At 59.3% G+C, this 15214-nt stretch overlaps 1 protein-coding gene across 1 annotated transcript in view; it reads left to right on the top strand.

Annotated features, from left to right (window-relative positions):
- The window catches only part of SRCIN1 (SRC kinase signaling inhibitor 1), a 66739-nt gene that overhangs the window by 18929 nt on the left and 32596 nt on the right, over positions 1-15214 (top strand). Inside the window, exons 2-4 of the mRNA XM_027094348.1 lie at positions 4369-4673; positions 7748-7846; positions 14397-14420. Of these exons, the coding sequence (XP_026950149.1) occupies positions 4369-4673; positions 7748-7846; positions 14397-14420 (428 nt within the window). The remainder of the gene's footprint in view (positions 1-4368; positions 4674-7747; positions 7847-14396; positions 14421-15214) is intronic.

The following is a 15214-nucleotide window of genomic DNA, read 5'->3' as shown; positions in this document are numbered from 1 at the left end:
ATCCCAGCCTCTGGCGGGTTCACTTACTGGTTGCCCAGGCCAAAAAGGTTGAGCTGAGGGTGACCCGAGGCCCCCTTTTCCCACTTTCCTTTTCCCTCATTCTGAGCTGGATTTCATCAGTCCTGGGCATCTTCCCTGCAGCTTGAATCTCTGACTCGAAAATTATAGCTGGCCTTGCACACTGAGGATACTTGGGGAGTTGGCAAACCCTCCAGGCCCAACTTATCTCTCTGAATCCCCCAAGCCCCCATCCCTCAGGGACCTTCAGTCCCAGCGCCCCTTCCAGCAGCGTACCCCCGCTCTGCTTTCCCCTCCAGGGTCTCCCCACTTTTCCCCTGCCCTCAGAGCCCCCTGCCTCTGCCTCTCCACCACAGAGACAAGACCCCCACCCCCCACCAGCCCCTTACTGGTAAACGGCAAGCATCGATCTGCTCAGAACCAGTGCTACCCAGAGCCTACTGCTTGCTAGATTGGAGTCGATCTCCTGGGCTTCTCACTGGGCTGCTCAGTCTGGGGAGGGTCAGGGCCCCTCAAGATCTCAGTGGTGGCTGGAGCGGGAACAGGAGTAATGGGAAGGCTGTCCTGCTGTCCCGACAGCCCATGTGCCAGGCGTGTCTCTAATTCAAAGCAGTGTGCTTTCTCCTCGTTACCTTGCCGGCTTCTCACCCAGTGCCCAGAAGCGGGGTTTAGAGGTGGACGTCCCCATTTTACAGATTAGTACCGTCAGGCTCCAGGGGGGAAGAGGCTTGTTGATCGAATGGATAACTAAAGGAATGGCTAACCCGGGGCCCCTCAGGGAAGGAGCTGACTCTAAACCCAGGGTGTCTCTGGCCTGTGTTTATTTTCTCCCAATGTTCTGACTTCAAGCGCCCAGGGCTGGCTCAGATAAATCCATGCCTGAGCCCTCAGAGCCCCCAAGGGCCTCTTTCTCCCAAGGGCAACAGGATGGGCCCCGCAACCCAGAATCCCAGGCCAGTTGTCCCGGTGCGCTGGGGCCCCAGAGTGGAGGGACATCTGCACAGAGCAGGGAGCTAGGACTCATGGGTTACGCAGGCACCTCGCCTCTTTCCCTGAGCCTAGTTTCTCTGTTCAACAAAGCCAAAGATCTTGAAGGTTCTTAAACAGATTCTAAAGCTTTTCAAATCAAAGCCCCACCTCCCCTTAGAGGTAGCAGGTTGTCTCTCCTACCCCCTCCTGCCTCTCTGCCACCCCCTAGAATCCAGCTCCTGCCTCACCCATGACCCCGGCCTCTGCCGGTGCCCAGGCACCTGAGGGGTGAGCCCTGACTTGGAGGAGGCAGGGAGGAGTTGGTCCTTGCTCCACTCTGTTCGGGCCTGCTCAGCAGCTCTCTCCCCACCGCTGCCCACCTTTGTGAGATTCATGGGGCTGTAGTGATCCACTGTCCGGAGCCTCCGCCTCCCCGCTGCCCGCTCTAGCAGCCGGGACCCCTCCCTGCCAGACCTGCCTCGCCCCTTTAATCGACCTGGGAGAGCCTGGGTGACCCCAGACCTCCCCACAGTGCCTGCTTCTCTCAGGCTCACATACTGCTTGCCCCACTCCGGATGCACTGAGGCTCCGCCGCACCCCGCCCCAGGAGCCAGGGGAGGAAGTGCTGGCATGGAGGGTGTGAGTCCAGGAGGGTGGAAGGGCAGGAGGGCAGATGTGAATTGGAGACCTTTCCCCGTGCACCTATATGCGTCCAGAGCCCTAGGAGGCACGGCGAGCCTGGCTGGCTGGCACTGGGGCGGGCCCTCTGGCTCAGGCAGGGCTCATGCTGGGCTCTAGAGCTGGGCTTCCAGCAGCCAGGCCTTGGGCAGAGTCTGCCCCAGCCTAGGCAAAGGGAGGACTACGGAGTGTCCAGGGCTCTCGGCCAGCGAGGGTCTCCTCCTGCTTAGTTGTGCCCCATGAGGTTGCAGACCTCCAGCAGGTGGTGAGGGTGAGTGGAAGAGAGAGTTTAAGGGTCATGGGAGGCAGCCCCCTGACTCCGGTTGGGGCTATTTCTCCTGTGCCCAGAGCAACCCCTGTTCCAGCTCTTCTTCTTCTAGATGATGATCAGGTCACTCCCTTTCGGCCATATTCACTGGCCACCGTGGGTTACCACCAGCTCCTCAAGGGCAAGGACTGGGTCCCCGCCGAGATGGCCCCAGGGTGCCCAGCCTCAGTCGGGGGCCAGCTTCAGGAATTCCTTCCCTACGAGGGAACCTTCTCACCGTCTTAACTCAATATGTTAACTCACTTTGAACTTAATAAATTTACTTTAAAGGAAACCTTATCTCACTACCATCCCAAGGAACAGTACCCATGAAATCAGTGGTTGGGCCTTCTTGTTTTTTTCTTTTTAATCCTTGAAAATAAAGGTATAACTATTAAGCTGTGAAACGATATTCCTCCCCCAGTCATCTCTTGGGTATCTGGACCTCACTTCGGGGAGCACGACAGAGGGTTGTGACTGTGGTGAGAGGGACAGTTGCCTGCGGGAGGGAGGAGGGAAGGACCCCAGACTCAGCGCCAGGGTGAGGAGACAGCAGGCAAACAAGGAGGTGGTACCATTTTTCCATCAATGAACAATTGTCGTCTGGCCAGGAAGGTGTGGTGGGAGGGGGTGAGGCAAACCTAATAAATGTTGGGGTCCAATCTGGCCTCTACCACTGACTGTGGCTTTGGGTGTGTCACTGGCCTTCTCTGAAATAGGGCCACAGGAATACGCCTCCCCCCCGCCCCGCCATACACACACACACACACACACACACAGGAGGTTTGAAGGCTGTGGTAACGGCAATCAGTCAGGACCTTGGAAGCTTTGGAGCTCTGTGTCCACGGAAGCCATTCCCTTGGCTTTGGTGGGCAGTGCTGGGTCATCGAGGGGTCAGTCCCCAAGATCTACATGCCTCTGCCGTAGCCCAGGGAGGAGTGTGCGAGTGTGTTGGGCGAGGGGTGGCTTTTCCTAGAACGTGACTGAAACTCCTCTTTCCTCCTGTGGTGGACGGGAGGCGACGGAGGCCCAGCAGTGGGCCTGATGAACACTGGATGTGTGGAGGGAGGGGGCTGACGGGGGCTGGGCTGGATGGAACGTGGCTGGGTCACAGAATCCTCAGCCCCTCCTCTTTTGCCCCGGTCGGCCCTGTGAGTTAGCCCCGCATCGGGGTGCCTGTGTCTGCTACGGTGCTTGAGTCCCCCCAGAGCTAGGCTACACCTCGGGGTGCTGCTTTGAGGCTAGTGGATTGTGAGGCTGGGGGTATGCTGGGGAGACCAAGTTTGTCTCTCAAGGGGGGTGACTTCTGGAGATGAGGGAGGGCAAATCTGTTTTACGACCAGGAAGATGACTCAGGTAAGCCCCAGCAATGCCTCCCACCCCTGGTGTGGGTGACACTGTGGAACCACTGTCCCTGCTGGGCTTTGGGAAGGTCAGCGTTGAGGCTGGAGGGTAGGACACAGCAGAGCTGGGCCTGGGGAGCCCAAGGGCTCAAGGCTGATGGGTATGTGGGGATGGGCTTCAGGGTTCTGCATGGAGACCTCAACCCCCGGCCTCTCCTTTTTTGGCTTCTGTACTGTACTTTGTCCCCTGTGCGTCCCTTACAGGTCTTGAACTTGTGTGTGTTTTGGGAAGGCAGCCTGAAGAAAGGGAGGGGGGAGGGGAGGGTCCCGGCGAGAAAGCTTGAGCTGTTCTCTGCTTTCTTTGAGTTTGTCCCCAGTCCATCTCTCACTGTCCTCTCTGTGCCCAGCCTCTCCTGTCTGTCTGTCTGTCTGTCTGTCTCTGGGGAGGGAAGGGAAAGGGGCTCCCATGTCCCAGGCCCTGATCTTTGGCCTCATTTCCCCCCTGTTTCCTAGTCCTGACCCTTTTCCAAGCCAACCCCCAGCCTAAAGACAAGTGTGTCCTGGACATGCTAGTCTGAGGGAGGAAGCTAGCCCCTGCCCCACTCCTTAGAAGATGCTCTTGAGAGAAAGACAGTGCAGGCTCCTTTCCACAGCTTTTAGGAAGCGTCTAAAAGGAAACTCCCCTTCCCTCCCCTGTTCAGCCCAGCGTAAGGAAGGAGGAAGGGGATGTGTGGCTAGAGGGGTGTCCAGGACCCCTGCTTCCAAGCCCTCCTTGGCCTCGAAGGACAGCACCTCAGCCACAGTCATTATCCTTCAAACCACCGGCAGAGGGCAGGAAGCTGGACACTGCCCTTGCTCACCACCCTCCCTGGAGCCACCCCTTCTGCCTCTTCTGTTCCTAGTGGGGGGCAGGCAGCCCCTGCCTCACCCCAGGTGCCTCGTGCCGCCCCCCCCCCTTAGGCCAACCCCTCCTCGCAGTGGTCCCAGTGGGAGATGGGCAGTCCCAGGCCCGGCACACGGTGACCCTGCCGTCCCCCCTCTCCCCCCTTGCAGATCCGGAGCGGAGCAGCCCCCCCATGCTCTCTGCAGACGATGCCGAGTACCCTCGGGAGTACCGGACCCTGGGGGGCGGGGGCGGAGGCGGGGGCAGCGGGGGCCGGCGCTTCTCCAACGTGGGGCTGGTGCACACGTCGGAGCGGCGGCACACGGTGATCGCGGCCCAGAGCCTGGAGGCGCTCAGCGGGCTCCAGAAGGCCGATGCTGACCGCAAGCGCGATGCCTTCATGGACCACCTGAAGAGCAAGTACCCCCAGCATGCCCTAGCCCTGCGGAGTCAGCAAGACAGGATGCGGGAGCAGGTGAGTGGGGCCGGGCTCGTCCTGATGCCGAGAGGCGTCTGAGGCAGAGGGGGAAAGCGGATGCCCCGTTGCCGTGCTTGGCCTTTTCTGGAGCCTGGGGAGGAAGGGGGTGGGGGGTCAGCACCCAGACCTCTGCCTGCAGCCCTGGAATTTGGAGCATGGGACTGGACAGAGGGAGCCCAGCCTCTAATCAGGCTGTTGGACTGAGCAGAGGAAGGCTGTCTTGGAGAGACAAGAGCGTGGTGGGGAGGGAGAGGGACAGCCTCGTCGTGGACTGAGTGTTCTGAGTCTGAGGGTCCGTCCAGCGGTGGAGTTGAGACCTTGGGGTCAGCACCTCTGTGATATGGCCCCTAAGGGAAGCTTCAGAAGGCTGGGTCTCCTGGGCCCCGGCCCTGCAAGAACAGAGCCCAGAATTTCTGGGGTCTTTTACCTCCTCCCCCCTCCCCCACCCCGTTCCTTCCCCCCAAGACTCGCTGTGTGACTTTGAGCTAGAGGACTCCTCTCTCTGTGCCTTGGTTTCTCTCCTGTCATCAGTAGGGCTTAGACGGGAGTCAGGGCTCCTGCCTCTGGTCCAGGACCTGTCTCCTTCTTTATGGGGTGCGGAGCTTCCTTTGTAAAGCTCTCCCAGGTCCTTGGGTTCCTGGATCTCTGCGTCCACGTATGCCCTTCTTGTTCGTAGGAAAATTCTTTCTTGGGATTGGCCTTCTACTTCCAGTCCCACCTTGGTAGGAGCCTTGACAGCTGCAGCACGTTGGCCGTTGAGACCCAGGCATTGTCCACTCTGGGAGAAAGGGCTGAGGGGAGGGTGGTTAATCCCATCAGCATCCTTTCATTCAAGCCTTGCGGGGGCATCCGTCCCTGCTCTCGCACCTGTCTGGCTCTGTCCCCCTTTCCAAGTACTGCTGGGTGTGGCTGGGGAGGGGGGAGAGTGTGCCCATCCCCATCCTCACTGTAGGGAACAAGGACACATTGGTGCATTTCTGGTACCTTATCTGCCCCTGATGTCACCTCCAGTTCTGTCCAGCCTTTACCTTTTCTCAGCTCTGGAGTCCTCCCGGGAACAGAGTTCCAACTAAAATAAGGGAGAGTTGCAGAAGGAGATCTGGCCCTCCCCTTCAGGGGTCCCTCTCAGTGGATTCCTTCTGTGTGCTCTGGCTTAGGGGGAGGGGACAGGGACCTTTGTGATCTAGATGGGGTGAAAGGATGGTTAAACTTAAGTATAAGGGGCACAGTCAGTTGGAAGAGGGTTTGGAGTAGAGGAGATCAGGTGGACCGGCCTGGTCAGGGAAGGCTTCCTGGAGGAGGAGATACCTAAACTAGGCTTAGAAGGATGAAAAGGGTCTGAATAGTCATAGAGGAGGAGAACGCTGTTTTAGGAGGTAGGGAGATGGGAGGTGAGCATAGGTCTGTGCTGGCTTGAGGACTGGCATAGAGGTCCAAATGGCTGATGCAGAGGGCTCAGGGTGGGAGGCAGTGAGAGGGGTGGGGGCCAGATGGTGGTGACTAGGGGGGCCGTGGCTGTTTTTGGATGGTGAATAGGAGGGGACAAGAGGGAGTGGCTGGAGGGAGGGAAAGGAGACGAGGAAGAGAGTGTGTCAGGGAGGATGAAGGGAAAGGGATGAGGTGGGAGTGGGGTTGGAGGGAAGATGAACAAGGCTTGTTTGCTGCCTGGATCCAGGAGGCAAAGACAGAAAAACCTGGGTGACAGGGACATGTTGGTGCCTTGGGGGGAAATAAGAGGGATGGGAGGGAAACGTTTGGGGGAGTGGGGGACAGGAATAGGGGAGATGAGTTTGAGGAGGGGGTAGGGGTTTCCCGCAGAAGTCTGTTAAGCACTGAATATACAACTCAAGACTCTGAAGGGACCACGGCTTCAGAAGGGAGGTTGAGCACGATGTGGGCAGAAATGGAAGTGGGACCCAGGGTAAGCCTGGTCACCAAGGCAGAATGGAGTCTCAGAAGGGAGAGGGCCCATGACAGATGGGGAGGGGGAACCAGAAATGTCCTGCATCCCTGAGGAAGAGGACAGAGGCCCAGCAGGAGGGCCCCCTGCACTTCTGAAGTCTGGAGGGATGGGAGAGAGAAACAGCCATTGGGACCGGCCAGGATCTGTGAGTCTGGAGGGTATCAAGAGCTCCTTTCTCGTGCTGTGGTGAGGTAACGGCCAGTGTCAGGGGTCGAGGAGGTTGGAGGTGGTGAGGGAACAGGACCCCAGGGCTGCAGATCTGTCTGGGGAGGTTTGGCCAGAAAAATATGAAGACAGCTGGCGTGGCGGCCTCAAGGGGCAGCAGGCCTGTAAGAGGGCACGTGGGCATGTTTGAGGGCCTCCTGTGTGTCTGGCACATTCACTGGCACAGAGTAGGTGCTCAGTCAGTGAGTCAAAGCACGGCCCTCACTCGCAAATTCATTCCTTTATTCATTCACTCATTCATTCCCTGCCTTGGGGAGTCAGCGTGTAGGATCCGCGGCTGTTTCACTTACATCGAACGCTCGGTGCCTAAGCCTGGCTCAGTACGTTAGTGGGGTGACCTAATGAGAGACGGATGACTTTGAGGATGCTGAGGTCCCGGAGGAATCAGGAGGGGATGGGTTTCAAGCCTTAGGTGTGATGTGGGAGAAGAAAGTCACCTCCGCGAGATGGCGGGGAGGAAAGCAGTGCTGTCAGGACAGAGGCACACTGGGCTGAGGCCCCCTGCGGAATGGTTCCCGACAGCTTCAACGAGGGGCCAGTGAAGAGCTGGAAGAAGGGACAGGAGAGGGGCAGCCCCCTTGCAGAGTGTCCAGAGAGGTGGTCAAGAATTGAAGACAAGGACTTCAGCAGTATCCGCTGGGGAAGGCCTTGCCCTGGGCTCAAAGAGCCCCCAGGCTGACTGGAGAGAAAGACCCGGCAACAGGCCCAGGGCCCCCGCATAGAGACCCAGCCTCGTAAGGGACTAGCCAGTGCCGCAGGGTCCCCCTGCGGGGTGAGCTCTGTGCCAGACTTGCCCCAGGAATGCCCTCCCCACCCTGTCACAGTCCCCCAGCGGCTCCTGCCCGCTCCCCCTAATGGGGTGTCCCCCGCTTCGCACACACAGGTCGGCGGCTGGACCGTGGACCCCGTGTGCCTCCTCAGCTCCCTCTGCTCCCACCTCCATGGCGACTCCGCCCCCTCCGGGGCTGGCCAGCCGGCCCAGGTGAGTCACCCGCCTCCACCCCACCCCCCAAACCCATGGCAGACTTGGGCTTTGGGGAGGATAGTTTTTGGAGGGGGGATATCCAGGATTTTAATTTTGCATCCCTTTCTCTTACGTAGGAGCCCGCATTTTCAGGAGACTCCTATGCCCCGTACTCTCCCCGTGATAGTCTAATTCCTACCGCTACCTCCCCAAACCTGTGCCAAAGTTTGGCTTTGGGGAGGGAATTTTTTTGAGGGGGAATAGTCAGGTTAAAAAACCTTTTTTTAAAAAAATCCTTCTCTCCTTAAACAGGGGTACCTCTCCCCTCACCCCACTGGTTTTCAGGAATCTCTTGTGCCCTGTACCCAATTCCCACCCCCACTGTGGACCATCTCGTTCCTCTATCCCCACCCTATCCTCCATCTCTGAGCAGACCCAACCTTCCCCTGATGTCTCACCAGCAGGAAGTTCTTCATGATATCTCTCTCCCACACTTCTTGCTATGTCCACTGCTTAGTTTCAAAATGTGAAGAGGACCTTGGTCTCTAGCCATTTGTTCTGAACTGATTTCCTGATTCTTCATATGCCTCAGTTTCCCTGATGGGAAGATGGACAGGGGCACCCTGGGACAGGATCCTAAGGGCTCAGGCTCCCAGCTCAGGCCTGGACATTGCTGTGGGAGAAAAACAGTCATCTGAAGCCCCAGAGGGGAGGAGGGGCCAGGGAGTCAGAGTTACAGCAGGTCAGGGGCAGCCCTGAGGGGGCCGTGACTTGAGGGTGGCAGAGGAGGTGTAGTGGCGGAGAATCCAGTGGGTCGCATGGGCGCCATCTTCTCTCCCTTGCGTACCCTGCTCCCCCTGGAGAGGGGCAGCAAGCCTTGAGTTTTTCGAGAAGAATTAGGAGAAGGAAAAACCTGACAGCCTAGGAAAAAACAAGGCTCCGGAGCACGGTACTTTTAGCGGTGTGTAACTCAAGTCTAGCAAGAGATTGGCATGCTTGGCCTCACTCACAGGGCACCCAGCCCACTTCCTTTCCCAGCTCTTGGCCCTGTACTGACCGACCTTAGGGAACAGAGATGTGTCTGCGCCCAAGGCTAGATGGCAAGTGGGATGGACTCCTCTTGAGTGGCCGCATGTGCGGTGGAGGTCAAAGTGGGGCTAGGACAGGGATGGCGATGAGGCAGAGGACGCGGGCGCTCCCTGGATAGAGCAGCTGGAGCAACTCGAGTTGGGGTGATGGAGGGAAGTGAGGCTGGACTTGGTGAGCTCTGATGTCCCAGGTTATGGGGTCCCAGGCCTGTCCACATCTGGAATCTACTCTGATGGAGGAAAGAGTCGAGAGCTTGAAGGGACCTTCACCCCTTCACCAGGGCTTTGAAGTACAGAGAAAAGTGGCTGTGCCCAGGATCTTGTCATCACTTTATACTTAGCGCTTATCACACTTCCCGTTCCCCATGGCTGGGTACGAGGCTCCTTTTTGTAAAGTGCAGGACCAGAGACGTTCAGCAAATGCCAGAGTCACACAGCAGAGCAGGATCAGAGGCCACGGAGGAAATTTAGGCGTCCTAGGCCTCCCAGACTTGGCTGGGAATTGAGTCACGGGAGAGCTAGAACGGAAACGGTGCACAGCCGAGACTCCGGTAGGGAGAGACTGTAAGCTCAGAGAGTGGCGGGTCGGGAGGTAGGCCACTCTCCTTCCCCACCGCCCACACACACCCTAGGCCAGACCGTTGGGGGTTGGGGCCTGAAGAAGACCCTGAGAGGGGACCGGAGGCCAGACTCCAAGCCACAGCCCTTCCCCCGCTTCCACTAGGCTGTCTAACCTCCCTCCCTCCTGCTGCAACCCGAGTCCCGGGCGGCGGGCCGGCGTATCGGGTGACCGCGGCGACGCAGCCACCAGCCACCGCCGTTCCTTGGCGGGGCTGCGCCGGCGGGGCCGCGCCAGGGAGGGGGCCAGAGAGAGGATGTGCACGGCGGCGCGCCGTGCCGCGCCAGGTGGAGTCGCGGTTACCGGGGCGACCGGGGCCCGGGCCCTCTCGGCGGCGGCGGCGGCGCCTCTCTCATTGCAGCAAAGGGCACCGGCGGCTGGGGCTGCGGAGGCGGCCGGGGGGAGGGGAGAGCCCGGACGGGTGGGAGTAGGGGGCTGCCCTCCCTCCCCCGCCCGACGCGCGACCTGGGGCTGAGAACCCCGCGTATACACCTGTGGCCGCAGGTAAGGGGGAGCGGCTGCGGGGGCCGGGGTAGCCGCCTCGGGTTCCGCGGGGCGGGGGCACGGAGATGGGGGCCCTTCCCACGACTCTGAGAACGGTCTGGGGGTGGGGGGCTCGCAGGCCGTTGCGGTTCCGGATCCCTGAGAAACGCCCCCTCCCCTCCCCCATCTCGTTCTCAGCCTTCCGCAGGGGACCGGCCCCCACCCCGAAATGTGGCTGGCGTCCCCTCCCCCAGCCTCAGAAAGTCATGACCTTTCCGGGGTGCGCCCTTGCCCCGCCGCAACCCCCCCTCCCCAACATACACTCACTGCATTGGGAAGGGGTAGGAGGTGACCGTGTCGACGGGCACACAGGGGAGAGGGCCGGAGTAGTGCACGTGCGTCGCGGTGGGAGGCTGGCGCCCTCGGGGGCCGTTAAGGAGCCCCAGCCTGGCGGGGGCAAGGGAGGGGGGAGGCGAATGTTTACGTGGACGCGTGTTCACAAGAGTTGAAAGGTGGGTGTGTGCGCCGGTGCACGGAGAGCCAGGGGACTAGAGCGAGGGTGCGACCCATAGGTTGCCCTCCCTCTCCGAAGGATGCATCGTCTTCGGGGCTCGAGGTCAGGGAGGGGTCACGCACTCACCTAACCTACAGAGGACGTCTCCCCAGGGGAGGGGAGAGACCTCAGCTGGCTGGGCTAAGGCTCCCATGGGACACGGCCCTGCCCTCCCAGCGCACTGCGTGGGGGAGAAAGGACCAGCTGCAGGGGGGAGGGAAGAACCCCACCAAGGGCGCCTAGGGTGGAGGAGGGAGGGAGTTAACTCCTTAGCCCCCAGAGGGAAGAAGCTGTTTCCTCTTCTCAGCAGGGAGTTTGAGGACCCCCTGGCGCTGCTTCCTCGGGTCTCCAGGAAGCTCCCCTTCTCGCATTTCTGAAAGCCTGGTCCCTACAGAGTGGATGGGTTGGCTTCCATCTTATCCTCCTAGAACACCTCTCATTTTGCTCCAGCTCCTGTAAGACTCTTCCCTACAAGTGATGACCTGGAAGGGCCTCTCCTACTCAGCCCTTTCTTTTTTTCACTGTCTCACTGTCTTTTGGGAAGGTGAGACACCCCTCTCTGAGAATGGGGGAGGGAGACAGCTTTGCCCTAATACTGGAGGTTTTCACTTGGGTTGGCGAGCCAGACCTCTCTTGGGCCCTTCCTGCCCTCTGCCCTCCTTCCGGGGGTTTCTGGTGCTGGGAAATTCCCAGGGAAAAGACATGGAAGGCTGAGCTGTCCTGAGTGCCAGGAGATGGAAAGTGGTACCAGACTATGCAGAGACACCCCCTTCCACCTGTGGCTGGTCCTGTTTTCTTGACACTCATTCATGGCCAAATACTTGTTGAGAGCCTACTCTATACCAGGCACTGTGTGTGGCAGGATGGGAGGAACAGACAACCAGGAAGAGGGTGAGGAGTAAAGGGTGCTGGAGATTGGAGGAGAGTCCTACCTTAGCAAACAGAGGAGCCCTCTGCTCTTAGGCACCCAAGGCTGTCCCATGGGTTTAACACCCTGGAAAGAGACAGAGACGGGGGATAGACGGCATCCCCAAGGACCTCTCCCTACTATGGTTTTTCCCCTCCAAGGACACTGAGTTGCCAGGAGACTCTGTGCCTCCCTGCTGGTGGGGCCAGCCTGAAGGGGGAGGTGACGGAGGGGCGGGATTCTGTGTACTCGACCAGCCAGCGCCCGAAGCCCCAGGACTCTGATCTCAGCCTCACTCCAAGTCCACCAAGCACAAAAACAGCATCTCTTCCACCTTTACCCGCTAGTGGGGCCTGGCTGGCCTGTTCTGTGGCACTGATGCCACCCAGTCCTCTCCCCTGGCCCCAGCTACTGAGCCCTCCTTTCCAGGTCTGGCTGCCCCATGGATGTGCCCAGCGTTGCCTGAGGCAGGTCCAGGTTGAGGGCATGGCTAGCGTGGCTGTAACCAGGCCCCATCCCTGTCCCCCTCCCAGAGACATGAGGTGGGCCCCAGCTGTCTGCACATACTGAGTCTGATGTGTTGACATTTGGGGCGGGGGGGGGCCCGGGGGGCGCATCTTCTGCTTCTTTTGAATCAGGAGTTCACCTACCTGCCACGTGATGTCTGGGACATCACAGGCATGGTACAGTGACCGAGGCGGCCAGAGGCGCCGTGACCTGGCTAGTGGGGGGAAGGAGGGGCGAGACTTTCTCTGTGTGTGTGTCTCTGCAGCTGGTGTGCGTGTATGTGTGTACGTATGTGTGAATGGGTATCCATCATGTCTCTGTCTGTTTCTGTGACTCCCTAGGGGCCAGGGGGCCCTCTGTGATTCTGCTTGTGGGAGTGTGTGTGAACAGGTCAGTGTCCTGGGCGGGCCGGGGGTGCATGTTTTGTATGAATGGGGTTGGTCCACGTTTGAATAGCTCTGTCTCTGAGTTTCTGTTTCTGGGGTTGTTTCTGACCATGGAGGGCTTTTCTCCAAGTGTTTGTGTCCCTTTGTGGGCGTGTCTTTGTTGCTCTGGGTGTGTTTGTGGTGATGTCATTACTGGAGGATGTCTGCGCGTCTGTACGCAGCTCTCCGTGTGGGGCCTGTCATTGCAGGGCGCTGTGGGTGGCCTGTGTGTACACGGTGTGATGGTGGTGGTGGATGAGGGGGTGTGATGGTGGTGGTGGATGAGGGACGGTGGCCTTCTCTGCAGAGCCGTCCATCACCACTGGGGCTGCAGACATGACTCTCATCGTAAACCTTCCCCTGCCCTCTGCCTGGCTCTGCCTGCCCTGCCCCCCACCCCCTGCCATCACATGTCCACTCGCTCTGCTCTCCTTCCCCTCCCCAAGGCCACAGGCAGCTGTGGCTACAGCCTGGTACTCCAGTCCCCCCCCATCCCCTCCCCTCAGCACCTGTGGGCATCCCCTGACACCCAGACTTTGCTGTCCCCTTCCTCTGCCTCTCTTGGAGCAAATGCTGGGGGGAGAGGTGGGGACTGTGGCCCAGAGGGGATGGTCCTGGTGAGTAAACCTCTTCATCCTAGCCCTAGCCTGGCATCACCCCCACCCTAACGACCCGAAGCCTCCAGCCCAGCAGGGCCCCTCCCCACCTCCTTTCTGCCACTAAAGTATTCAGGCGGCACAGGACACCCCGCCGTGGTGTCCTCCCCCCATCAGGGACCCTTGGTGTCAGTCTCCTCTTCCAGTGGCTCTGAGGCCTAGGGAATCTTGTCTGTTGGTGCCAGGCGCCCCAGGGCCAGGCCATCTGCTGCCTCTGTCTTCCTGCTGAGGCTGGCACCGGTCAGCAGGGTGCCCTCGGCTTTGCCAAGAACCAATCCGGCCTCCGGGCCACTCCTCCCTTGTCCTTAGCCATCTGGAGGGGCCTTCTGGTCTCCAGGGAACGCAGGGTGGCTGTAGGTTATTGTGAATGAGGAGGAACCTGAGGCCCCCGTTCTAGGGGAGCAAGGAGCCCTCCCCTCTCATCTGTTCAACCACAGAACATTGCCGACACTCCCTTGCTGTCCATGGCTCCCCGTCCATTGCCCGGTGCTGTGGGGTGATGGGCATCTGTCCACTTTCCCTATAACCCAGGTCCATCGTGTTACACAGGCTTCCCTGCCCTGGGCTTGGCCCCCTGCCTCCCTCTTCCACTCCCTGCCCCATCAGCCCTCCTGGGGTCCAGTCCCATCCCACTCAGTTTCACGCAAATACTTTCTGCTTGTCCAGCCAGTTAAGTCTCAGTTCTTTCGCTTGGCATTTAAGGGCGCTCCTCCGGCCCCAGGCCCTTCTTCGCAGCCTAACCTGCTACTTTCCCAGGCCCTGCGCCCCAGCCAAACTGAACTGTTCCCTCAACACCCCCTGCACACGCCTCCCCAGGCCCTCTGCTCAGCAGGCTCTTCCTCCCAACCTCCGGCTGCTCATTTTTTAAAGACCCACCAAAAATGTTCATTTTTTAAAGACTCACCAAAAACGCCACCTCTTCCGGGAAGTTTTCCCTGGCCAGCCACAACCAGATGCCATTTCTCTGACCCTGCAGCTCCAATTCAGCTCTGCCAGTGTCTCACGTGTTCCCTGTATCATGGTCATCTGCGTCTTTTCCTGCCTGTAACTCTCCGAGGACAGTTACTGTGACTAGGTTACGTGGCTTATAAACGTCTGGAATGATGGTTCTCCCCTCCCCCAGCAGCAGGCCTGGAGCCCGCTCAGGGCCATCCTGGGCCTCCGTAGAGAATGGGATGTACCAGGCATGGCTTCCTTCCTGTTCCTGGGAGGGTGGAGGGCCCATGTCCCAGGGCTGAGTCCTGAGCGCCAAGGGTCTCTAACCTGCCCCTGGCCCTACTCTCTCCTCCCAGCGCCCCCGCATAACCATCTCTTCTCTTATTTCCATCAGCAGCCAAACTACTGGAGTTTCAAGGTCAGTGTGTGGTGCTTCTGCGTCCGTGACAACCGCATGTGCTCTCCCGCCCCTGCCCCTCCCTGCACATGCTTTGCACAAAGTTGTGCATCTGCAAAGGACCGTCTGGTGTGGGTGGTGGGTGTGGGACTGCAGGCTGGGTCTGCTGCTTTGAGAGAGCCTGGGTTCGCCTGCCAGGGGCTTGTGGATCCAGTGTGGGAGTTTGTGCCACCCGTGCTGGGGATCTGGGCTGGGGACGCTCAGGCTTCCCCAGGACGTAAAGAGCATTTGGGAATGAGAGAGGCATTTTCCCCAGCCTGGAGGGACTGCTGGCTCCAGGGGACGGAAGTGGACCCCGTGATCTTATTGAGGGCCTTGTTCTCTGAACTCAGACTTCATCTTCCAGGGAGGCCCCGTGACTATAATGGGCCCCTCATCCCTTTCTTACTTTCCACTGTGGGGAAGCTGGTCAGTGCCAGGCAAGAGACGCACAAACTTACACCCCCAAACCCATTGCCCAAGTGGAGGGCTGGGCTCAGGGACGGTGTCTTCCTGCCTCCTCTGGAGAGTTTGGACCATCCACAGCTGGAGAGATGTCTGTCCCCTCCAGGGGCATCCTGCTGACCCCCAAGGGAGCACGCTCCTGGACCTCCTCTTCTCTGGCACCAGGCTCAGAACTGAACTGAGTTAGACTGCTGCTTGCGTCCTGGAGTCTCTGGTCCCTCAAATCCTGGGCACCATGACAGGGGGTGGGAGGTATACATTCCAGACTCCCCCAGTGTCATCTTTTTTTTTTTTTTTTTTTTTTTTTTTTT

The sequence above is a fragment of the Aethalodelphis obliquidens genome, unplaced genomic scaffold (genome assembly GCF_003676395.1).
Source record: "Aethalodelphis obliquidens isolate GAN/ISIS:26980383/991018 unplaced genomic scaffold, ASM367639v1 scaffold89, whole genome shotgun sequence".
NCBI classification, from domain to species: domain Eukaryota; kingdom Metazoa; phylum Chordata; class Mammalia; order Artiodactyla; family Delphinidae; genus Aethalodelphis; species Aethalodelphis obliquidens.
The sequence above is the reverse complement of the archived record's forward strand: the minus strand, read 5'-3'. Positions and strand labels throughout refer to the sequence as shown.